Source organism: Mobula hypostoma, chromosome 25, assembly GCF_963921235.1.
Source record: "Mobula hypostoma chromosome 25, sMobHyp1.1, whole genome shotgun sequence".
NCBI lineage: Eukaryota > Metazoa > Chordata > Chondrichthyes > Myliobatiformes > Myliobatidae > Mobula > Mobula hypostoma.
The window spans coordinates 25,315,684-25,335,417 of record NC_086121.1 but is presented as its reverse complement, the minus strand read 5'-3'; the positions used below and the strand labels follow the sequence as shown (position 1 = coordinate 25,335,417).

At 44.9% G+C, this 19,734-nt stretch overlaps 1 protein-coding gene across 2 annotated transcripts in view; it reads left to right on the top strand.

Moving 5' to 3' along the window:
- The first annotated feature begins 563 nt into the window (after positions 1-563).
- The window catches only part of mfap2 (microfibril associated protein 2), a 41,042-nt gene continuing 21,871 nt past the window's right edge, over positions 564-19,734 (top strand). Inside the window, exons 1-4 of one of the 2 annotated variants that reach the window (XM_063033063.1) lie at positions 564-720; positions 13,827-13,920; positions 16,231-16,311; positions 19,356-19,391. In XM_063033063.1, the coding sequence (XP_062889133.1) occupies positions 13,878-13,920; positions 16,231-16,311; positions 19,356-19,391 (160 nt within the window). In that variant the 5' untranslated portion in view covers positions 564-720; positions 13,827-13,877. The other variant, XM_063033064.1, reaches the window with a different exon arrangement.

Below are 19,734 nucleotides of genomic sequence, written 5' to 3'. Positions count from 1 at the left end.
CCAAGATCCTTCCCTGAGTTAACACCTTGAGGGGAGTTGCGTGGTGGGGGGGGGCTGCTAAGGGAAGTCCCCAGGGGAGAAAATGTGTTTGGGGTGGGTGTGAGGAACAGGGTCACACTTAAGAGTATAGCAGAAGTTCAAAGTTCAAAAGTTCAAAGTAAAATTTATTATCAGAGTACAAGCCTGGAACTCTTCTTCCTGCGGGCGTACTTAGCGAACCTATAGAACAGTAACTGTAAGCAGGATCAATGAACAACAAACTGTGCAAATACAAATATAAATAAACAACGGGAGCATGAAATAACAGGATAAAGAGCCTTTCAAGTGAGACCATCGGTTGTGCGAACACCAGAAATAGGAGTGTAGTTACCCCCTTTTGTTCAAGAGCCTGATGGTTTGGGGGGGGGGGGAGAATTAGATTAGATACGATGCGAGGGGGAGGAATCAAAAAGCGAGGCGGTGAGGGGGATTCTCCAGCATATACAATCAAAATGCCTCCATTGCTCTGAATGAGCCCCGGGTTCCACTACGAGGTTGTTAAATATTTACATAATTGGCGGCAGTTTGCTGATTCTTTGGACGACGGGGGTTAGATTGCGGCAAATCACCAGGCTTTAAGACCCAGTGGCGTCCAGCGTTGGGGCTGGATTGCCGTGCCATCTGGAGTGAGTTTCAGTCAGGCTCACTCGGAGAGAAGTTGGAGTTCTGCAGGAGGATCTGGTAAGGACAAGATCGCCATGTACTTGGATATTGTGTAGGACGTACCAGCCTACTGTCTTCTAACCCGCCAAAAGCGAGACTAAACTCTTTAACTTCTCTGAACTTTATCTGGTATTCCGATCACTTCAACCTCTGACTTTAGGTAAAACCTCAGTGGAATTAATTATCTTTAAAAACCGTTTCTGTGGATTGCTTCGAACATTTTGGGTAATTTTTTTTCAAATTAAACGAAGGGGGAGACGGGTTGGTTGAAAATGCACCGTGGGGTAAAAGTGTTTTATTCTGGCCGCGTTAGATTGTGGGATTTAGAATTAACCTGAGAGATGTGAGCTGGTTCTTGACGGCGGGCAGGCGGTATTCCCTGAATTAGGGTCTCTCCCGTTATATTTCAGACTGATTCACACGGATAATTATTCAGGGGCAAAAACAACGCCCGATGTTCGCAGTTAAAGGGGCAGCGTCGTAGCGGAGCCCAACTCTCTTCTTTAAGAGAATACGAAGTTATTTTCTGTAGAAGTGGCTGAAGGGAGCTAAGAAGTCAAAGCTCTTTGTTCTGAGCTCCGTAGCACTGGGATGTGGAGGTGGGGGAGGTGTGTTTGTGAATGGGGCGGGAGTGGAGGGTAAGCATTAATTGTACCCAGATGTGAACTCCAGTAAGGTAGATTTGCCAGAACGTAGCTGGGACTCCCGCGGAGAAAGTTTCGGAATGACAAGAGTCTGGCCCACAGCCCAGTACGGATTACAATCTCATCCACTGATCATTCACCACCACCCCCTCCCCGACCACCATATAAGATGGACTCCATTTTAACAACTGTGATACTACTTCTAAATGACTTGAAGCTCTTTACATTGATATGGCGCCCTCATAATAAATACCCCGCCACCCCCCCCCCCCCAACAGCAATGATCCGGGGTGGAGACTTTCCGAGACAAGGCACTGCATCTCTGAAACAAAATGTTCAGTCAGTGAAATACTGCCTGAATTGGAAGTCCATTCTGCGCCCGGTGTAGTTTCCAGGGAATATGGCCCGATGCGCGAAAGATGGCCCCCCAGCGCTATTTGCGTGGAGTATTCCCCGTTTGGTGGCAGTTAGCTGCACGATGAGAAGCATTGACTAGAGGTCCAGCTTCGAGTAGAAATCTATTCCGTCCACCAGAGAATCAATGGGGACAGCAGATGCTGGAATTCCGGATTTTAATATTCACAAATTGCTGGAAGAACCCAGCGGACCGTAATCTCCACAGCAGCCGAGGAACTGAGGGAACCCGAAAGAATTTGAGGTTCATTCCATCTCCTCGCCGGTTACAGCTTTTCACATGTTCATTCAAATATACCGTGCGTTCCCTCTACTCCCCACAACCTCCATACTGCATTTTATTCCACATTCCAGAGCAGTGCCGATCTCGTTGAGGCGTAAGTGCCTGCAGGGAGACTCCGGATCAGAATCGGGTTCTATATCACTGGCCTCTGTCCTGTGAAATCTGTTGTTCTGCAGCAGCGGTGCATTGCAATACAAAATAATAAAAATGATAAATCACTATAAGAAGTGTATATATAAAAAAATTAAGTAAGTAGAGAAGAAAGAGAGGGAAACATACTGAGGTAGTGTTCATGAGTTCATTGTCCGTTCGGAAATCTGATGGCAGAGGGGTAGAAGCTGTTCCTGATGTTGAGAGTGTGTCGTCAGGCTCCGGTACCTCCCCCTTGGTGGTAGCAATGAGAAGTGGGCACGTCTTGCGTGATGGGGGTCCTTAATAATGGATGCCGCCTTTTTTTTGAGGCATTGCCATTTGAAGATGTCCTGGGTGCTGGTGAGACCATAAGACCTAGGAGCAGAATTAGGCCATTCAGCCCATCGAGTCTGCTCTGCCATTCTTTCATGGCTGATTTGCTAGCCCACTCAACTTCATTCTCCCGCCTTCTCACTGTGACCTTAAATACCCTGATTAATCAAAAACGTATCAACCTCCTCCTTAAATATACCCAATGACTTGGCCTGTACAGCCAACTGTGGCAAAGAGTTCCACAGATTCATCACTCTTTGGATAAGGAATTTTTTCCTTATTTCTGTTCTAAATGGTCAGCCCTCAATTCCATGGCTGTGTCCTCCAGTCCCAGACACTTCTCCTCTTCCTAGGCCTTTCAATATCCGATTTCAATGAGATCGCCACTTATTTTTTCAAACTTCGGCGAGTACAGGCCCAGAGCCATCAAACCCTTCCATTGCTGGGATCATTCTCCTGAACCTCCTCTGGGCTCTCTCCAATGTCACCACACCCTTTCTTAGATAAGAGGACCAAAACTGCTCTCAAAACTCCCAAATGCAGTCTCCAATGCCTTACAAAGCCTCAGAATTACATCCTTTATTCTAATCCTTTCGAGATCAATGCTAACGTTGCATTTACTTTCCTTACCACTGACTGAACCTGCAAGTTAACCTTTATGGAATCCTGCACAAGGACTCCCCCAAGTTCCTTTGCACCTCGATTTTTAAATTTCCTCCAATTTTGCAAAATAGTCCAACCTTTATTCCTGCCAAAGTACATGACCACACACTTCCCTACATTATGTTCCATCTGTCACTTTTTGCCCATTCACCCCTTCTGACTAAGTCATACACACTACCATCATGAGTCTTCAGACTCACCACCCCAATGCATTCATTACTGTATCGGGAGACTTCAACCACGTTTCTCTCGCGACAAACCTACCCACTTTCGATCAGTTTGTCAAGTGTCATACAAGACAAAATAAAACACTGGATCTCTTGTACGCAATTGTTAAAGAGGCATACAGCTCCACGGCTCTCCCCCCACTTGGAAGATCAGATCACAACCTGATTCACCTCATGCCCATCTATAAGCCCAAAGTACAACAGCAGCTAGCTACCACCAAGATAGTAAAGAAATGGCCTCCAGAGGTCATCGAGTCCTGGAAGGGCTGCTTTAAGGATACTGACTGGAGTGTGCTTTGTGAACCATTTGGGGAGGTGGTTAATGGACTTACTGATTGCATCACTGGCTACGTCAATTTCTGTGTGGTCACTATAATACCATCAAGGACTGCTTGCTGCTTCCCTAACAAACCATGGGTCACCGGTGATCTTTTAACACCTTCCCCCCCACCTTAGCACACCAGTCCAGGTACCGAGGCACCCAATGCCTCCCCCCACTCCCGTCCAATTGAACACGTGGATGAACAACACAGGCTACCACTGTCTACATCCCTTCCTTGCCCTGCACTTACCATCCACACCTCCACATACCAAATATCGTCTCGATCTTCACCCCCCCCCCAGCCCCCAGCTTCCACCAACCCTCCCAGTCATCATGGACTCACCTTCACTACTGAGCAGGTGAGAAGGGCTCTGGGGAAACTCAGACAGAGCAAAGCAATGAGACCGGACGGTGTGAACCCCAAGGTTCTGAAGGAGTGTGCTGAGCTGCTTTTCATTCTGCGTCTCAGCCTGGAAAGGGTCCCAACTGTGTGGAAAACATTATCTGTGGTCCCAGTACTCAAGAAGGGCCAACCGAAAGTCTTGAATGACTACCGTCCAGTGGTCCTAATCTCACACATAAGGAAGACCCTAGAGAGGCTGGTCCTGGCTCACCTCTGACCCCTGGTCAGATCAGCCTTTGATCTCCTGCAGTTCACCTACCAGGAGCACATTGGAGCCGACGATGCTGCCATCTACCTGGTGAACAGAGTCTACTCCCATATGGATAAGCTGGGCAGCACTGCGAGGATTATGGTGTTTGATTTCTGAAATGCCCTCAGTACCATACAGCCTTCATTGCTGGGGGGAAATCTCCGTTCAATGCAAGTTGGCACTTCCATAATAATCTGGATAATGGACTAGCTGACTGGCAGATCACAGTTTGTGTGGCTTCAGAGCTGTGTGTCAGACATGACTATAAGCAGCACTGGGGCCCCACAGGGGACTGTATTGGCTCCCTTCCTGTTTATCCTGTTTACTTCAGAATTTAGATACAACACTGATTTATGTCATTTAGATGGAGACAGAACAAAAAGAAAGATTTTTACTCTTCATCTGCAGAAATTCTCTGATGACTCAGCGATATTTGGTTGTATAAAGGGAGGACAGGAGGATAAATACAAGGCCCTGGTGGAGGACTTTGTCAAATAGTGCAAGCTGAATTATCTGCAGCTCAACATCAATAAGAGGAAGGAGATGGTGATGGACTTTAGGAAGACTAAGTCTTCACTGCTCCCTGTTACTATTGATGGTGAGGACGAGGATGTGGTGAGGCCCTACAAGTGCCTGGGGGTACACCTGGATGACAGACTTGAGTGGAGAACCAAGACAGGGGCTGTGTACAAGAAGAGCCAGAGTCACCTCTACTTCCTGAGGAGACTGAGGTCCTTCGGAGTATGCAGGCCACATGTTCACATGTTCTACCAGTCTGTTGTCACCAGTACAATCTTCTATGTGGTGGTGTCCTGGGGCAATGGCATCAACACAGGTGATGCCAACAGGCCCAATAAACTGATTAGAAAGTCTGGCTCTGTTATAGGAGTCAAACTGGACACTGAGGCTGTGGTAGAACAAAGGAAGATCTTGACAATTCTGGACCATGTTTCTCACCTGCATGCAACCTTAGCTGCACAGAGGTGCACTTTCAGTAATAGACTAAGATAACTGTGCTGCTCCAAAGAGCGCTATATGAGGTCATTCTTACCCTCAGCCATTAGGCTCTATAATGAGTCAACCTATAGCCTGGGAAGTGATGACCCCCCCTCCCCCCACCACGTTAGACTGTTTGTGGTAACGTTTTAAAAATTCTTTATACTTCTAATATTTATATCAGTGCACTTGCAATGTTGCTGAGGCTCTGTAATTTCATTTGGGATCAATAAAGTGATGTATCTATCTATCTATCTTCTGTAGATGCCCTGCTTCCTCAACACTACCTCTCCTTGAATCATCCACAAAGCCATCAATTCCTCCATTCAAATCATTGACATACAACGTGAAAACAAGCAGTCCCACCACTGACCCCTGAGACACCCATTAGCCACCAACGGTTAACCAGAACATGTCCCCTTTATTCCCACTCTTTGCTTCCAGTCAGTCAGCCAATCTTCTATCCATTCTAGTACCTTTCCCATAACACCATGAGCTTTTATTTTGTTAAGCAACCTCATATGCTGCACTTTGCCAAAGGCCTTCTGGAAGTCCAAATAAACGATCTCCTTTGTCTATCCTGCCTGTTATTTCCACAGAAGAATTCCAACAGATTTGTCAGGTAAGGTTTCCCCTTTTGCAAACTATGCTGACTTTGGTCTCTCATCATTTGCCTCCAAGCACCCTGAAATCTCATCCTTAATAATAGACTCAAACATCTTTTCAACCACAGGAGTCAGATGAACTGGCCTAATGCCTCCCTCCCTTCTTAAAGTGGAGTGACATTTGCAATTTTCCAGTCTGCTAGAATCATTCCAGAATTCAGTGTTTTTTGAAAGATCATTACTAATGCCTCCACAATTTCTTCAGCTACCTCTTTCGAAACCCTGGGGTGTAGTCCATCTGATCCAAGTGACTTATCTGTATTCAGATCTTTCAGCTTCCCAAGCACCTTCTCCTTAATAATAGCAACTTCACTCACTTCTGCCTCCTGACACTTTCACATTTCTGATATACTGCTAGTGTCTTCCAAAATGAAGACTGATATTTATATATTTATTAAGTTCTTCCACCATTTCTTTGTCCCCTGTTACTATCTCTCCAGCGCGATTTTCCAGCGGCCTAATAATCCACTCCTTACCCCTTTTTATATCCTCTTTTATATTCTCTTTTATATTATTGGATAGCTTACCTTCATATTTCATCTTATTTCTCTTTATGGTTTTTTTAGTTGCCTCCTGTTGGTTTTTAAAAGCTTCCCAATCGTCTACCTTCCCACTAATTTTTGCAATCTTATAGCCCTCTCTTTTGCTTTTACACCTGCTTTGACTTCCCTTGTCTGCCTTGATTGCCTTAACCTCCCTTTAGAGTACCTTTTCATCTTTGGGATTCATCAATCCTGCGCCTTTTGAACCGCCCTTAGAAACTCCAGCCACTGCTGTTCTGCCATCATCCCTGCTGGTGTCCCCTTCCAATAAACTTTGGCCAGTTCCTCTCTCGTGCCTCGAATTCCTTTTACTCCACTGTAATATCGATACATCTGACTTTATCTTCTCTCTCTCAAACTGCAGGGTGAATTCTATCATGCTATGATCACTGACTCCTAGGGGTTCCTTTACCTTAAGCTTCCTAATCAAATCTGGGTCAGTACATAACACCCATTCCAGTTTTGTCATTCCCCTAGTGGGCTCAACAACAAGTTGCTCTGAAAAGCCATCTCATAGGCATTCTACAAATACCCTCTCTTGGGATCCAGCACCAAATGGGCATTTGGAATCTACCTGCATTTTGAAATCCCCCATGATTATTGCAACATTGTCCTTTTCACATGTTTTTTTAATCTCCCATTGTAAGTTGTGGCCCACATCCTGCCTACTATTTGGAGGCCTGTATATAACTCCCATCAGGGTCTTTTTCCTTTTGCAGTTTCTTAACTCTACCCACAAGGATTCTACATTTTCTGATCCTATGTTACCTCTCTCTAAGGATTTGATTTCATTTGTTACCAATAGAGCCACAACCCCACCCCCCCACCTCCCTGCCTGTCCTTTTGATACAATGTGTATCACTGGATGTTAAGCTCTCATCTATGATCTTCTTTCAGCCATGATTCAGATGAGTACAAGTTCATACTTGCCAATCTCTAACTGCACTACGAGATCATCTACCTTATTCCATATACTGTGTTCATTCAGATGTAACACCTTCAGTCCTGTATTCATCACCCATTTTGATTTTGACTCCCTGGTACACTTTAGCTCATGCCACTGACTGCAATGTTGCCCTATCACCTGTCCATCCTTCTTCACAGTCTCACTACATACTTATAAACCAACTACCCCCTCTGATTCCCACCCCCCTGCCAAATAAGTTTAAACCCTCCTGAACAGCTCTTGCAAACCTGCCCATAAGGATATTGCCCCCCTCCCCCCACCACCAGGTTTGGGTGTAACCAGTCCTTTTTGTCCAGGTCATATCTTCGCAGAAGAGAACCCAATGATCCAGAAATCTAAAACCCTGCTCCCTGCACCAATTCTTCAGCCACACATCCATCTGCCAAATCATCCTATTCTTGCCCTCGCTGGCATGTGGCACAAGCAGCAATCCAGAGATTACTACTCTGAAGATCCTGCTTTTCAGCTTTCTGCCGGACTTCCTATATTCTGTCTTCAGGACCTCCTCCCTTTCCCTTCCTGTATGTCATTGGTACCAATATGTACCACGACTTCTGGCTTTTCACCCGCCCCCTCAGAATACCATGGACCTTATCCGAGACATCCCTGACCCTGGCATCTGCAAAGCAATATACCATGCAGGTGTTTCTTTCACATCCACGGATTTTGCTTTCTGCTTCTCTAAATTATGGAATCCCCCATCCCCTTCTCCACCCTTCCCTTCTGAGCCGCAGAACCAGACTCAGTGCCAGAGACCCGGTCGCTGTGGCTTTCTCCTGGTAGGTTGTCCCCCCCCCGCGACAGTATCCAAAGCAGTATACATTATTGTGCCGAACAGCCACAGGGGTACACAGCACTGGCTGCCTTTTCCCTTTCCCTCTCCTTTAAGGAGCTGCAGCTTGGTGCACCTCATGCAGATGTAGTTATCGGGGAGACTGGAGGTCTCCCAAAGAACTTAGCATGAAATCGGGACCCATTCTCAACACATTACCTGTGACCTCGCGCACAGATTGCCCTCTGCCAGGAGGCCAGTGCCAATGATAGAAAAGGCTAAGTTTGTAATGTTCTGCAGCTTTTTGTGCTCCATACCAGACAGTGTACAACCAACTAGAATTCCCTCCACGCTACATCTGTATGAATTTGCACGAGACTTTGGGGTCACACCAAGTCTTTTCAAACTCGTAATGAAATATAGTCGCTGTCATGCCTCATTTGTAAATACATCAATATCCTGGGCTCGGGATAGATCTTCAGAGATGTTGACACCCAGGAATATGAAACTGTTCATCCTTCCCACTGTTGATCTCTCGATGAGAACTGGTGTGTGTTCCCTCGACTTCCCCTTCATGAAGTCCACAGTCCTTTCCTTCTTGATGATGCACGTAAGGTTGTTTTTGCAACACCACTTAACCAGCTGGTCCATCCCGCTCTTGTCTGCCTCCTCATTGCCATCTGAAATTCTGCCAACAATATTTGTGTCATTGGCAGATTTATAGCTGGCGTTTGAGCTGTGCCTAGCCACACAGACGTGGCTGTAGTGGGGGTTGAGCGGTGGGCTCAACAGGCACGTTGACTGTCAGTGAGAAGGAATGTTTGTTCTGATCCACACAGATTGTGGTCTCTCGATGAGGATCCAGTTCAGGATCTTTGAGGGAGTTACAGATGCCCAGGTTCTGGAGTTTGTTAAACAGTACTGAGGGTATGATTGTGTTGAGTGCTGAGCTGTAATCAACAAACAGCAGCCTGATGTAGGTATTGCAGTTGTCCAGGTAATCCAAGGCTGAGTTGAGTCAGTGAGATTGCATCTGCTGTAGACCTACAATAGGTGAATTGCAGCAGGTCCAGGTCCTTGCTTAGGCAGGAGTTGACTCTGACCATGACCAACCTCCCAAAGCACTTCATCACAGTAGATGTGAGTGACACTGGGTGATCGTCATTGACGCAGCTCACCCTGATCTTCTCAACCACTAGTGTGATCATTACCCTTTTGAAATAGTGGGGAACCTCCAACTGCAGCAGCGAGAGATTGACGGTGTCTTTGAACCAGTTGGTTGGTACAGGTTTTCCGAGCCCTAGCAGGCACTGGAATTGGGGTGGGCACGTGGGAGAGGGAGCCCCTGGGGGCGATTGCACTCTTAACTTTGTGGGGCTTCACCCAACAGCTTCCCCAGACGCTCCAGGAATTGACCACTTGGTAAGGAACGTCACTTCACAAATATCGTAAATGAAATACCGAATCAAATATGATCTGGTCCATGCGCTGGCCATTCACGGATCCACAACGAGGACAGTACCTGCTTTATTATGAGATAACGAGGCAACAAATAAAATGATGGAGGACCTCAGTAGCTCAGGCAGCATCTGCGGATAGGGATGGACGGGTGAAATGTCCACATGGAGGGCCAGTACCCATAATGTCGACTGTCCATTTGTGTATCGTGGGATCCAAGTCTATAGCTCCCTGAAAGTGACTACACGGGTGGAGAAGGTGATAAGGAGCTGAGTTCGAGTCAGGAATGTACGCTACAGTTTTACAAACTCCTGGTCTGGCCGTGTCTGATGTTCAGTTCTGTTTGACCCTCCTCTTTTCGGGAGGATATGGAGGTTTTGGAGATGGTGCAGAAGAGGTTTACCAGGATGCTGTGTGGATTAGAGGGCTTGTGCTATAAGAGAATTTGGTCGAACTTGAATAGTTTTCTCTGGAGCAGTGGAGGCAGAGGGGAGGGTTATAAGACTGAGAAGCATACAGATAGTATCATTTTTCCCCCCAGGGTTGAAATCCAGAGGACATGCATTTAGGGTGTGAGGAGGCCAGCTCAGAAGAGGTGCGAAGGGCAGTTTTATTTAACACAGAGAGCAGAGGGTGCCTAGAATGTGTTGCCTGGGTTGACGGTGGATAGAGGCATTCCTAGATAGGCACATGGACGTGAGGGAAATGGAAGGATATGGACATTGTGTAGCCAGAAGGGATTAGTTTGGTTGGCTATTTGATTGCTAGTATAATTAGCTCGGCACAACATTGTGGGCTGAAGGGCCTGTTCCTGTGCTGTTCTATTTGCCTCCACAGACGCTGTCTGACCCACTAAGCTCCTCCTGCCCCTTGCTTTGTTGCTCCAGGTTCCAGCATCTGCCACTGCATGTCTCCGCTAAAGGAGTCCTGTCCCTGGGTTACAAATGGCCAACTAATGAACATCACGACACAAGAATCAGTTCCCGTAATATTATTAAGTTCAAAAGTCCATTGTATGAACATGCATATTTGTCCCCCTTTCCCCACCCCCATCTCCATCCTAAATCTACTCCCCTGAATCTTGAGGCTTTGTCCCTTAGTTCTAGTCTCACCTACTAGTGGAAACAACTTTCCTGCCTCGATCTTATCTATCCCTTTCATAATTTTATGTGTTTCTATAAGATCTCCTCTCATTCTTCATTATTCCACTAAGTACAGTCCCAGGTGACTCAATCTCTCCTCATAGTCTAACCCCCTCATCTCTGGAATCAGCCTGGTGAACCTCCTCTGCCCGGCCTCCAAAGCCGGTATATCCTGGTGAAGAGTTGCACCCTCGATGGTGCGGAGAGCACCAGGAGATGGCCCCACTTCTCTGTCCAGGACCACAGACAGATAGGGTTCACTCTCTGCTGCCCTCCCAGCCTGATGCACCGTCCGTTTTGCCACTGCTGGGTGAGCTGAGGCTGCCTGGGTCCTGTACAGATTTGTTGCGAGCTGTGGCCGGCTATGTGACCCCCCCCTTTCCCCAATCCCTATCTCAGGGATCACAGGAACTTCTCCTAAGATCAAAAGAGGGGTCAAGCAAGGGGACCCGTTGTCACCCGTTCTCTTCAATGTTACGATGGACCCTTTAATAACAAGCACACTGGAGCACTGAGGAAGAGGAATTGAAATTACAGTAGCTAATGGGAAGTCAAAATGCATGGTGCTTGCATTTGTAGACGCCGCAGCAATCATGAGCGACTGCTACGAAAGGATGGAGGGAAATAAACATTCTATCAATATTTTGTAAATCCACCGGGCTGGATGTTAATGTGAAGAAGAGGAAAGGTTTTAATTTTGTCAGCAAAAATAAGATGTGTGTACAAAATCAAGGAAGAATGGAGCTTTGATAGAAAGATCATGTTATATATACTACCCAGGGACATTGAGAAGCACCTGGGAGCTAAAATTCACCCATCTAACGAGAACTGGAGATCCAAACTTGAAGGGTGGTTTAGCAGATTGAAATCAGCAAAACTGAAACCAATGCAGAAAGACAGCTCCTGAAAATGTATATTGGCCCAAGAATATATCACCACCTGATTCTAAATGCAGCCTCGCAAAACTTCCTCAGAGCTCTGGACTGGCTAATCAGGAGAACTGCCAAAGAAGTAGTCCATCTGCCCCAAGACACCCCTGACAGGGTTCTGAATGCCTGCAGCAGAGATGGAGGACTATGTATACTGAAATTGGAGGTGCAGATCCTGATCTCGGTCATCAGAAAAATCCTTATGGATTTCATAACTCATTCCTTTAAGGTTACAGCCTGAAGTATGACAATAGTTCCCTCTTCCAGGGGAACTTAACAAGTCAGGCAGCACCTGGGGAGGAAAATGACAGGTGATGTTTCTGGTTGAGAGCTTTCATCTGGAATCTGTGTTGGACTGGAGGACCCACATCCATAAAATGCTGCCAAGCCAGAGCTACAACTGAGAGTCCATGCTATAAACACTAGGGGATAAGAAGATCGGATATTATATGAATCTCTGGAAGAACCAGACAGGGGCAAACTCAGAATGTCTGACCATGTGAATGGCCTGCATATGATTTGTAAACACATTCAACTGGACGAAAATGCACGTGTAATCTGCACACATCGTCTGCTTTATTTTGCGCAGGAGAGAAGAATAACAGGGAAGAGCCCTTTGTGGATATGCATTGCAGGTGGAAGAATGAAGCCATTGGTTGGAGCAAAGAGGGAAACTAATCTTTTTAGAAAGGGTTGGATGCCGAGTATCTGGAACTTCCCCCCCCCCCCCCCGCTGACGCAGAACAAAGTGCACTGATAAGTAGACCAGAGTCACAGAATCAAGATAATGATCAGAAGGAAATGGCTGAGGGAGATTGATGAAGAAGTATCTGAAGGCTTTACCAAATCATTTTCTTCATTGTCCATTACTTTGTGGGGAACTTAAAACATTACTATAGTTGTGAGCTATTGAATAGGGTAAAAATGTTCCTTTTGTCACTCTATTACCTACTCAATTTGTAGAACCAAAAATGTTATAGAGCATCTTTTCATGGATTAATCCATGATTTATAGTGTGGCATGTGCAAACATTGTCCGTGTATGTACTTTAGTTTATCTACTCATTGTATGTATCTAAACATGACTATGTATGTACATGTATATTTGTGTTTTTATTCAGTTTTGTGTACATGTCCACGTTTGTATTTGCATCAATGCACTATACAAACCTGCATGTGTATGATTATGTAAATGTGTAAATTTACTGTAGTTTCTTGTGTGTTATTATCTGTATTACTGTGATTAACTGAAATCTGTCACTCACCTTTCCTTATGAGGAACGCACTGGTATTTTTGTTCAAAGTGACCAAGTATAAGGCACAAGCCAGATACAGGGAAGGGAAAACACACAAAATGCTGGAGGAACTCGGCAGTCCAGCCAGCATCAACAGAAAAGAGTAAGCAAGTTGACTGTGTATTCTTTTCCATAGATGCTGCCTGAAATGCTCCAGCATTTTGCGTGCATTGCTTTGGAATTTCCAGCATCTGTAGTTTCTCGTCTTTGAGATGCAGGGAGGGTACTGATCACTTGCACTAACCACATTAATGTAACTTCATATTCTCAACGTGTTCTGCCCTCATTTACTGTTTAATGAAATTGCTAATGTCCACTAAGTATGCTTTCAGCCTTCTTCCCAACACCCTCCTGAATCCTAAAGTGATGACACTGGAACTTTTGTCTGTGCTGGTTGTCTGTTTGTCAATGTACACTTGGCACTCTATAGCACTGCTCACTGTGTGGCACACCAGGATTGAGTCAAGTCCCTTGGATTAGGACTGGGGAACGAGCAGTAGATTTAATTGACAATTTCTGGTTGTCCTATCTCCCACAAGTGCTAAGCAGATCTATCTCTGGTTTCCGTTGTATTTAAGCTCTCTACAGTGGTGGGGGGGGGGGGGATGTTCTCACAGGGAGCCGCTCCATCTGATTTCCGCATAAACTCAGGTATTTCCTGCTAATGTTGCGCCCTTTGTTCTCCCAGACTGTGTGCCTGGAATTCTAACCACTGCACAAGAACATCTTGACTGCAGACATGGCTGGGAGGGCCGCCTGCCTTGTCCTTCTCTGTCTACCTGGTGAGTATGGAAAAGTACATCCACTGGTTAGCCAACCGGCTGACAATACTTGATTTCTGCTAGCAAGTGGCATTTCTGCTAAACGCTTAGATTCAGTTGTGATAATCACAAAACTGTCAGCATTTACTGCCTTTGCAGTGTGACATTGGCAGTAATTTCTGGAGTATGCAAGTATGTATTAAAACAAAAATCTGGAAGAGAGGGCTATGACTTTCAGAAATCAGTGAATTAATGCTCACTTCAAATATCCACAAGAAAACTTTACTGTAAAACAATCCTGAAAATGTTCTGTATTTAGGCTGTAATTTCTAAGTGCAATCTCTTATTGTCATTTAGCAACCTATCATGCCGATTTTTAAAAAAAAAAGTTTTGTAAGATTGCAGTTCACTCAGACTAACTATATCAAAATATAATAGAGTTGAAAATAAGTTATTTCAAATAAAGTGTTTGTAATTTTTCAGCTTCCACTATGGGGTCCACAAAATAATTTTAGTTGAAAGTTAAGCATTTTTTTTGTTTCCTGGTTTGATGCCTTTTATAATTCTGATTTATGACTGGCTATCAGCCACTTGTTGACCTCGTTTTTGTTGGCTGCTAGGAGTCCCTTTTGAACTAACAACAGGAAGCAGGGAAGTTCAGGTCAGAGGTCAATGGTGAGGACCATTTTGTTTCTGCTGACAGTAAAATCTAGACTATTCTTGGTTCCCCCACTGTCTTTATTTAGTGCTTTGCCTTCATGAATAGATTTTCTTTCTGGTCTTTTTATTGACCCAATCTCTTCACTTAGGATCTTTTTTATATTTAGATACTTGTGGAAAATTTCTGCCTTTTGCTGCCAATTTTTTTTTCTCGAGCTTCTCCATCATCTTTGATAGCTATTCTTACTTTCTATAATTAGAAATAACGACTCATCGTATGCTTTTATTTACTCTTTTATTTTAGTTCTATTTTACTTTCTTTTTGGTCAGCCCTGCTCTCTGCCACATATGAGCTTAAAACACTGCCACCTTGAGAGCTTTCCCAGTAAATTTGAGGGCTTTGAGGGAGAGATGATGGGGTGAGACAACTGCTAGTTGCAGGTGTCAGAATGAGGACTATGAATGTACCCACAAGTAATCCAATATGCAATAGAATTTCTTGGCAATTCTGTTGCGTCTCTGGGTTATTAATCACAATATGATGTACAAATATTGATTATACTGAACCCCAGAAACCTTGTGAGGGATTGCACTCTGGTGAATCTTTGTTAAATCACAACGTTGGCTGTTTACTCAGTCCAAGTTTTGAAAGCCTTGTAGAGTGTAGGAGGAAGGCTTGCAAAGTGGGATCAAGTGTCTCATAGTACTGGTAAAGTATGTCTTAGAACAATGGTCCCCAACCTCCGGGCCGCGAAGCATGTAGGGGTGCAGCGGTAGCCGGGATGCACCCAGCACATCTCTAAGAAAAAAGCTGAAATAAACAAGCTAATTAATTGGGTGCCACCCGGCTCGTAAATGTCTGCCCAGATCAGAGGTGTTTACCGATTTCACTTGCTCTACGCAATTGGCAATCGCCTCTGATCTGGGCTGACATTTACGTACCAGGCGGCACCTAATTAATTAGCTTGTTTATTTTGGCTCTTTTCTTAAAGATGTGCTGGGTGCGCCCGGCTACCGCCATACCGCTGCATTCTTCGCGGCCCGGAGTTTGGGGACCACTGTCTTAGAACCAGGCACTGGGAGACCAAGTCTTGGTTTCGATGCATTGTAAAGACAGGGAAGGGGAGGATGATGGGACCTTCCAGTTGAACGAGAACCCAAGTGAGAAAAGATTAAAGCAAATGTGCTCATAAATATCATTGATAAAATAGAGATGAGCAGTGCGGAGCATGGAGTAGATTTTGACTTTTGTGATGATCTACCCCACATGTAAAACAGAAGATGGAAAACTGACAATCCATTTCTCATAATATCGTTGAGATTAGCTTTGTGGAAAGATGAGTGATAAAGGAATGGGTCCATTGGAATCTAAGCCTTTTACTTCTGGTATTAGATAAAGTCAAATGAATGGGAATTAAATGTTGGAAATACTCAGCAGGTCAGACAGCATCTATGGAGAAAGGCAATGGGTTTTCACCAGTCACAATGAATGGCTATCAACCTGAAAATGTTCTTTAGCTTTTGTCTCTGCACATGCTGCCTGACCTACTGAGTATTCCCAACATGTACTGGTTTTAATTGTTTCTGTTTTTCACTTCAGTACAAATATCTGCAGTTTTATCCTTTCAGACGAGTATATAACTCCATGTCTCACCAACTCTGTCTTCACAGTGATGCTTCATGGTCAATATAATGATCTGACAGACCTGTTCTCTATAGAGCCACAGTTTGAACAGTACGACACTCAGATAGGTAAGAACCGGCCTGAATTGTACCAAGGGAATATTGCTGGAAATACTCAATAGGTCAGGCAGCCTCTGCGGAAAGAGAAACTGTTGAGCCGTCATTGGACCTAACAGCTTCTACCTACAGATTCCACATGCTGACTGACTAAGCATTGCTGTTTGTTACTTTGATGTATTGTTTACAGGATGAACAACACCCCATGTATCCAGTAGAGTAGGAGATTGACAGTACTGTACAAAAATCTTCAGCAGCCTGGATCTTTAATATGGTTTGGGATGGAACGGCCTCCACAGAACTCTGATATCAGTGTCGTCACGGCTGTCTGGGATTACTTGGAGAAACAAAAGCAAGCGAGACATCTGAAGTCTGCAGAAGAACTGTGGAAAGTTCTTCAAGATGCTTTGAACCGATTTTCTTATAAAACTGCACAACAGTGTACCTAAGAGAATTGATGCAGTTTTAAAGGCAAAGGTGGTCGCACCAAATATTGATCCAATTTTTTTTACTGTTTCCTGTTCTTCATCATAAATTATTATTTCATTATTTTGGAAAGCATTTTGGCTTTAGAGAGATATTTTTTACATGTGCCTAAGACTTTTGCACAGTACTGTGTACCAACGGGAGTATCTAAATTAACCCTATTGGGGCTGTTTCAACATTCTGCTCACACCTCCAACTCTACTGAAGGGGCTTTCTATCACCCAACATGATTTACTGTCAATCCAAATGGTTGGGGGAGGGACCCAGGTCAGAACTGGCCCAAGTCCAGCCAGGAGTAAATATTTCTGCTACTGACCCAGAAGGAGCCAGGGTCAAATATTTACAGATTCTAGCATCAGCGTGGTTTGCTATAAACCTCTTCTGTAGGTTGGTATGTCAGGGAATGATCACCTTTGCTTGTTTTTCATCATGTTAACAATGCTGAGATAATCCAGGAAATATTTTCCAGCAGGAAATATCAAGTGAAAGCTGTTTCTATCATTAATGTGCTTTCTGATGTTCTGTAGAACTTCACAAGCCCTCCAAAAATCCACTCACCGAATCCCAGCTGACATTGTTTTCACAGAGCAGAATGACTTGACTTGCTTGATTCACTTCTGAATCATTCGGACTGTGATGCAAACATCAGCCGAGGCAGAAAGAAGCTTCTGAGGTTCAAGTTCAGTATCGTGCTGGATGAGCAGGGGGAACAATCATTTCCCTGCCATTCTCCTGCTAGTTCCTCGCATGTACTTAAAGCAGGCTACGTGCAGATCTTTGCATCTCTCCTCAGCTCCACTTTGCAGTCGAGTGAGGCTCCAGAAAAGGTCCAACCCCTCCTTCAGCCTTGGCCACACTCAGCATCAGAAAGCCAAGGAGGAGCAAAGGAGAACAGCTGATCAGAACTCAGACCCTGCAATATGAGGGTACAGCCTCAGAATAAAGGGATGTCCCTTTAAAACGGACATGAGGAGGAATTTCTTCAGCCGGGGGTGGTGAATATCTGGAATTCATTGCCACAGATGGCTGTGGAGCCAGAGGTTGATAGGTTATTGATTGGTAAATTGTTGAGGGTTACGAGAAGGCAAGAGAGTGGGGTGAAAAGAAAATCATCTATGATTGAATGGTGGAGCAGATTTGATGGGCTGAATGGTCTTGTTCTGTTCCTTTGCCTCCTCTGTGTGTTCCTGCAAAGCTTACCAACCTCCCCACCGTCAACATTATATGTTGCCCTGGAGGGATATCAGAGATAAAGATCTATAAAGATTAGCTTTATTTGTGACACGTACATTGAAACACATGGTGAAATACTTCATTTGCATCAAATCAAATCAACGAAGGTTGTGCCGGGGGCAAGCGTCACCAAACTTCCGGTGCCAACAGAACATGCCCACAACTCACCAACCCTAACTCTACCTGCACGTCTTTGCAATGTGGGAGGCAACCAGAGGAAACCTACACAGTAAGTACAAACCCCCTACAGACAGAGGTGGGAATCAAACCCCTAACCCCTACAATACTGTTCTACATGTGTCATAGTCACTATGGGTTATACTGGATTTTATCTGCTACCATCAGGCCTGCATTGTGCTTTGGAGGAGGTGGGTTCACTGGCTGGTCTCCTTCATCTCTCTCTCTCCCCCCATGGGGTCCTGGTGCAGAAGCCATCAGACACCCCACCGTTCCTCCATTGAAGAAAATTCTTTCCCAGTTTTGCAGCACAGAGTAGCTGTGGTACACATGAGATGCCATACATGCTCAGCACTTGAATGGGCATTTCCATTTTTGGTCATGGGTTCAGAGAACCACACCTCAAAAGCCATAGGTTGTTTTTGTCTGGGCTTTCATTTCAAAGATCTTGTATCCTCAGCAATTATCTGTCCTCTGGTTCCTCCATGCTCTGAATCAACCTGCACATTCTTGGCATAGCTCTCCAATTGCTTCCCCTGGGGAATTATAAATGATGTCATGGCTGGAAGTGAGGAGGGTAATCCTAGAGAAGGATAATTTCGAGTGGCTTGGGCCCATTTCAGGAACATTTTTGGCTACAGTCTGCTCTTGATTTCCTCTTCACTTCTTTCCCATCCTCATGGAACTCAGACCCCTATTGTCACCTTCATCTTCACTATCTCCCTTCCCTTTCCTATCCACCACCCCTCCTCCAATCCCAACATCGATGCATTTGTCAAAACTGAATGTGGGTCATAAAGCAAAAAGCAAAGCGTGCTGAACTAAGGCAGTAAGTAAAAAAGCCTAAAGAATTTCTGCATACAGGGGTTTGACCTGTTTCGTCAGCAATTCCTTTCCACCACAGATGCTGCTCGACCCTCAGGTTCTTCGGTGCCTTGTTTTTTTTTATATAGAATTTCTGGCGAAAGTTCCTCTGGAATTTTCAGGGGAACATTGGTAAAAATTGTCAATTTCTCGAGAGCTTCTGCCAGTGTTTTGGCAAAGGGTTGAGGATCCTGAAGAAAATCACTGGGGTTACATAACAGTATAGTACATTGCTCAGCAACAAGCAGGAAATGTGATGATCTGTCAGTGACAACTGTTCTCGTCTCCCTCCCCAGCTCCAACTGACTACGTACCAGATTTCGATTATACAGGTAGGTGTTCTCTCACTACTCTGTTGCACGTCAGTCATCCTTCCTCGTGCGCGGCAATAGGAACGTGAAACACTGCGTGCTTTTGAAGTGTTCCACGTGTGGCATGACCTCTTCTCTGCTTTAACGCAGTGAAAAGGAGCTGCTTTGATGTCAGAGGCTAACCGATTTTTTTTAAAAATGGTGCCTTTATAACAAATTATTCATATTTTAGCAATTCAGAGCATGGAAAAAGGCCTCTCAGTCTACATTCAATTATCAAGCAACTTTTTCTACAGCAGTTGCCGCCCTAATTCCATTTCATTCTCCCCACTATCCCGCCACCCCAGACCCTACCACTCACCTT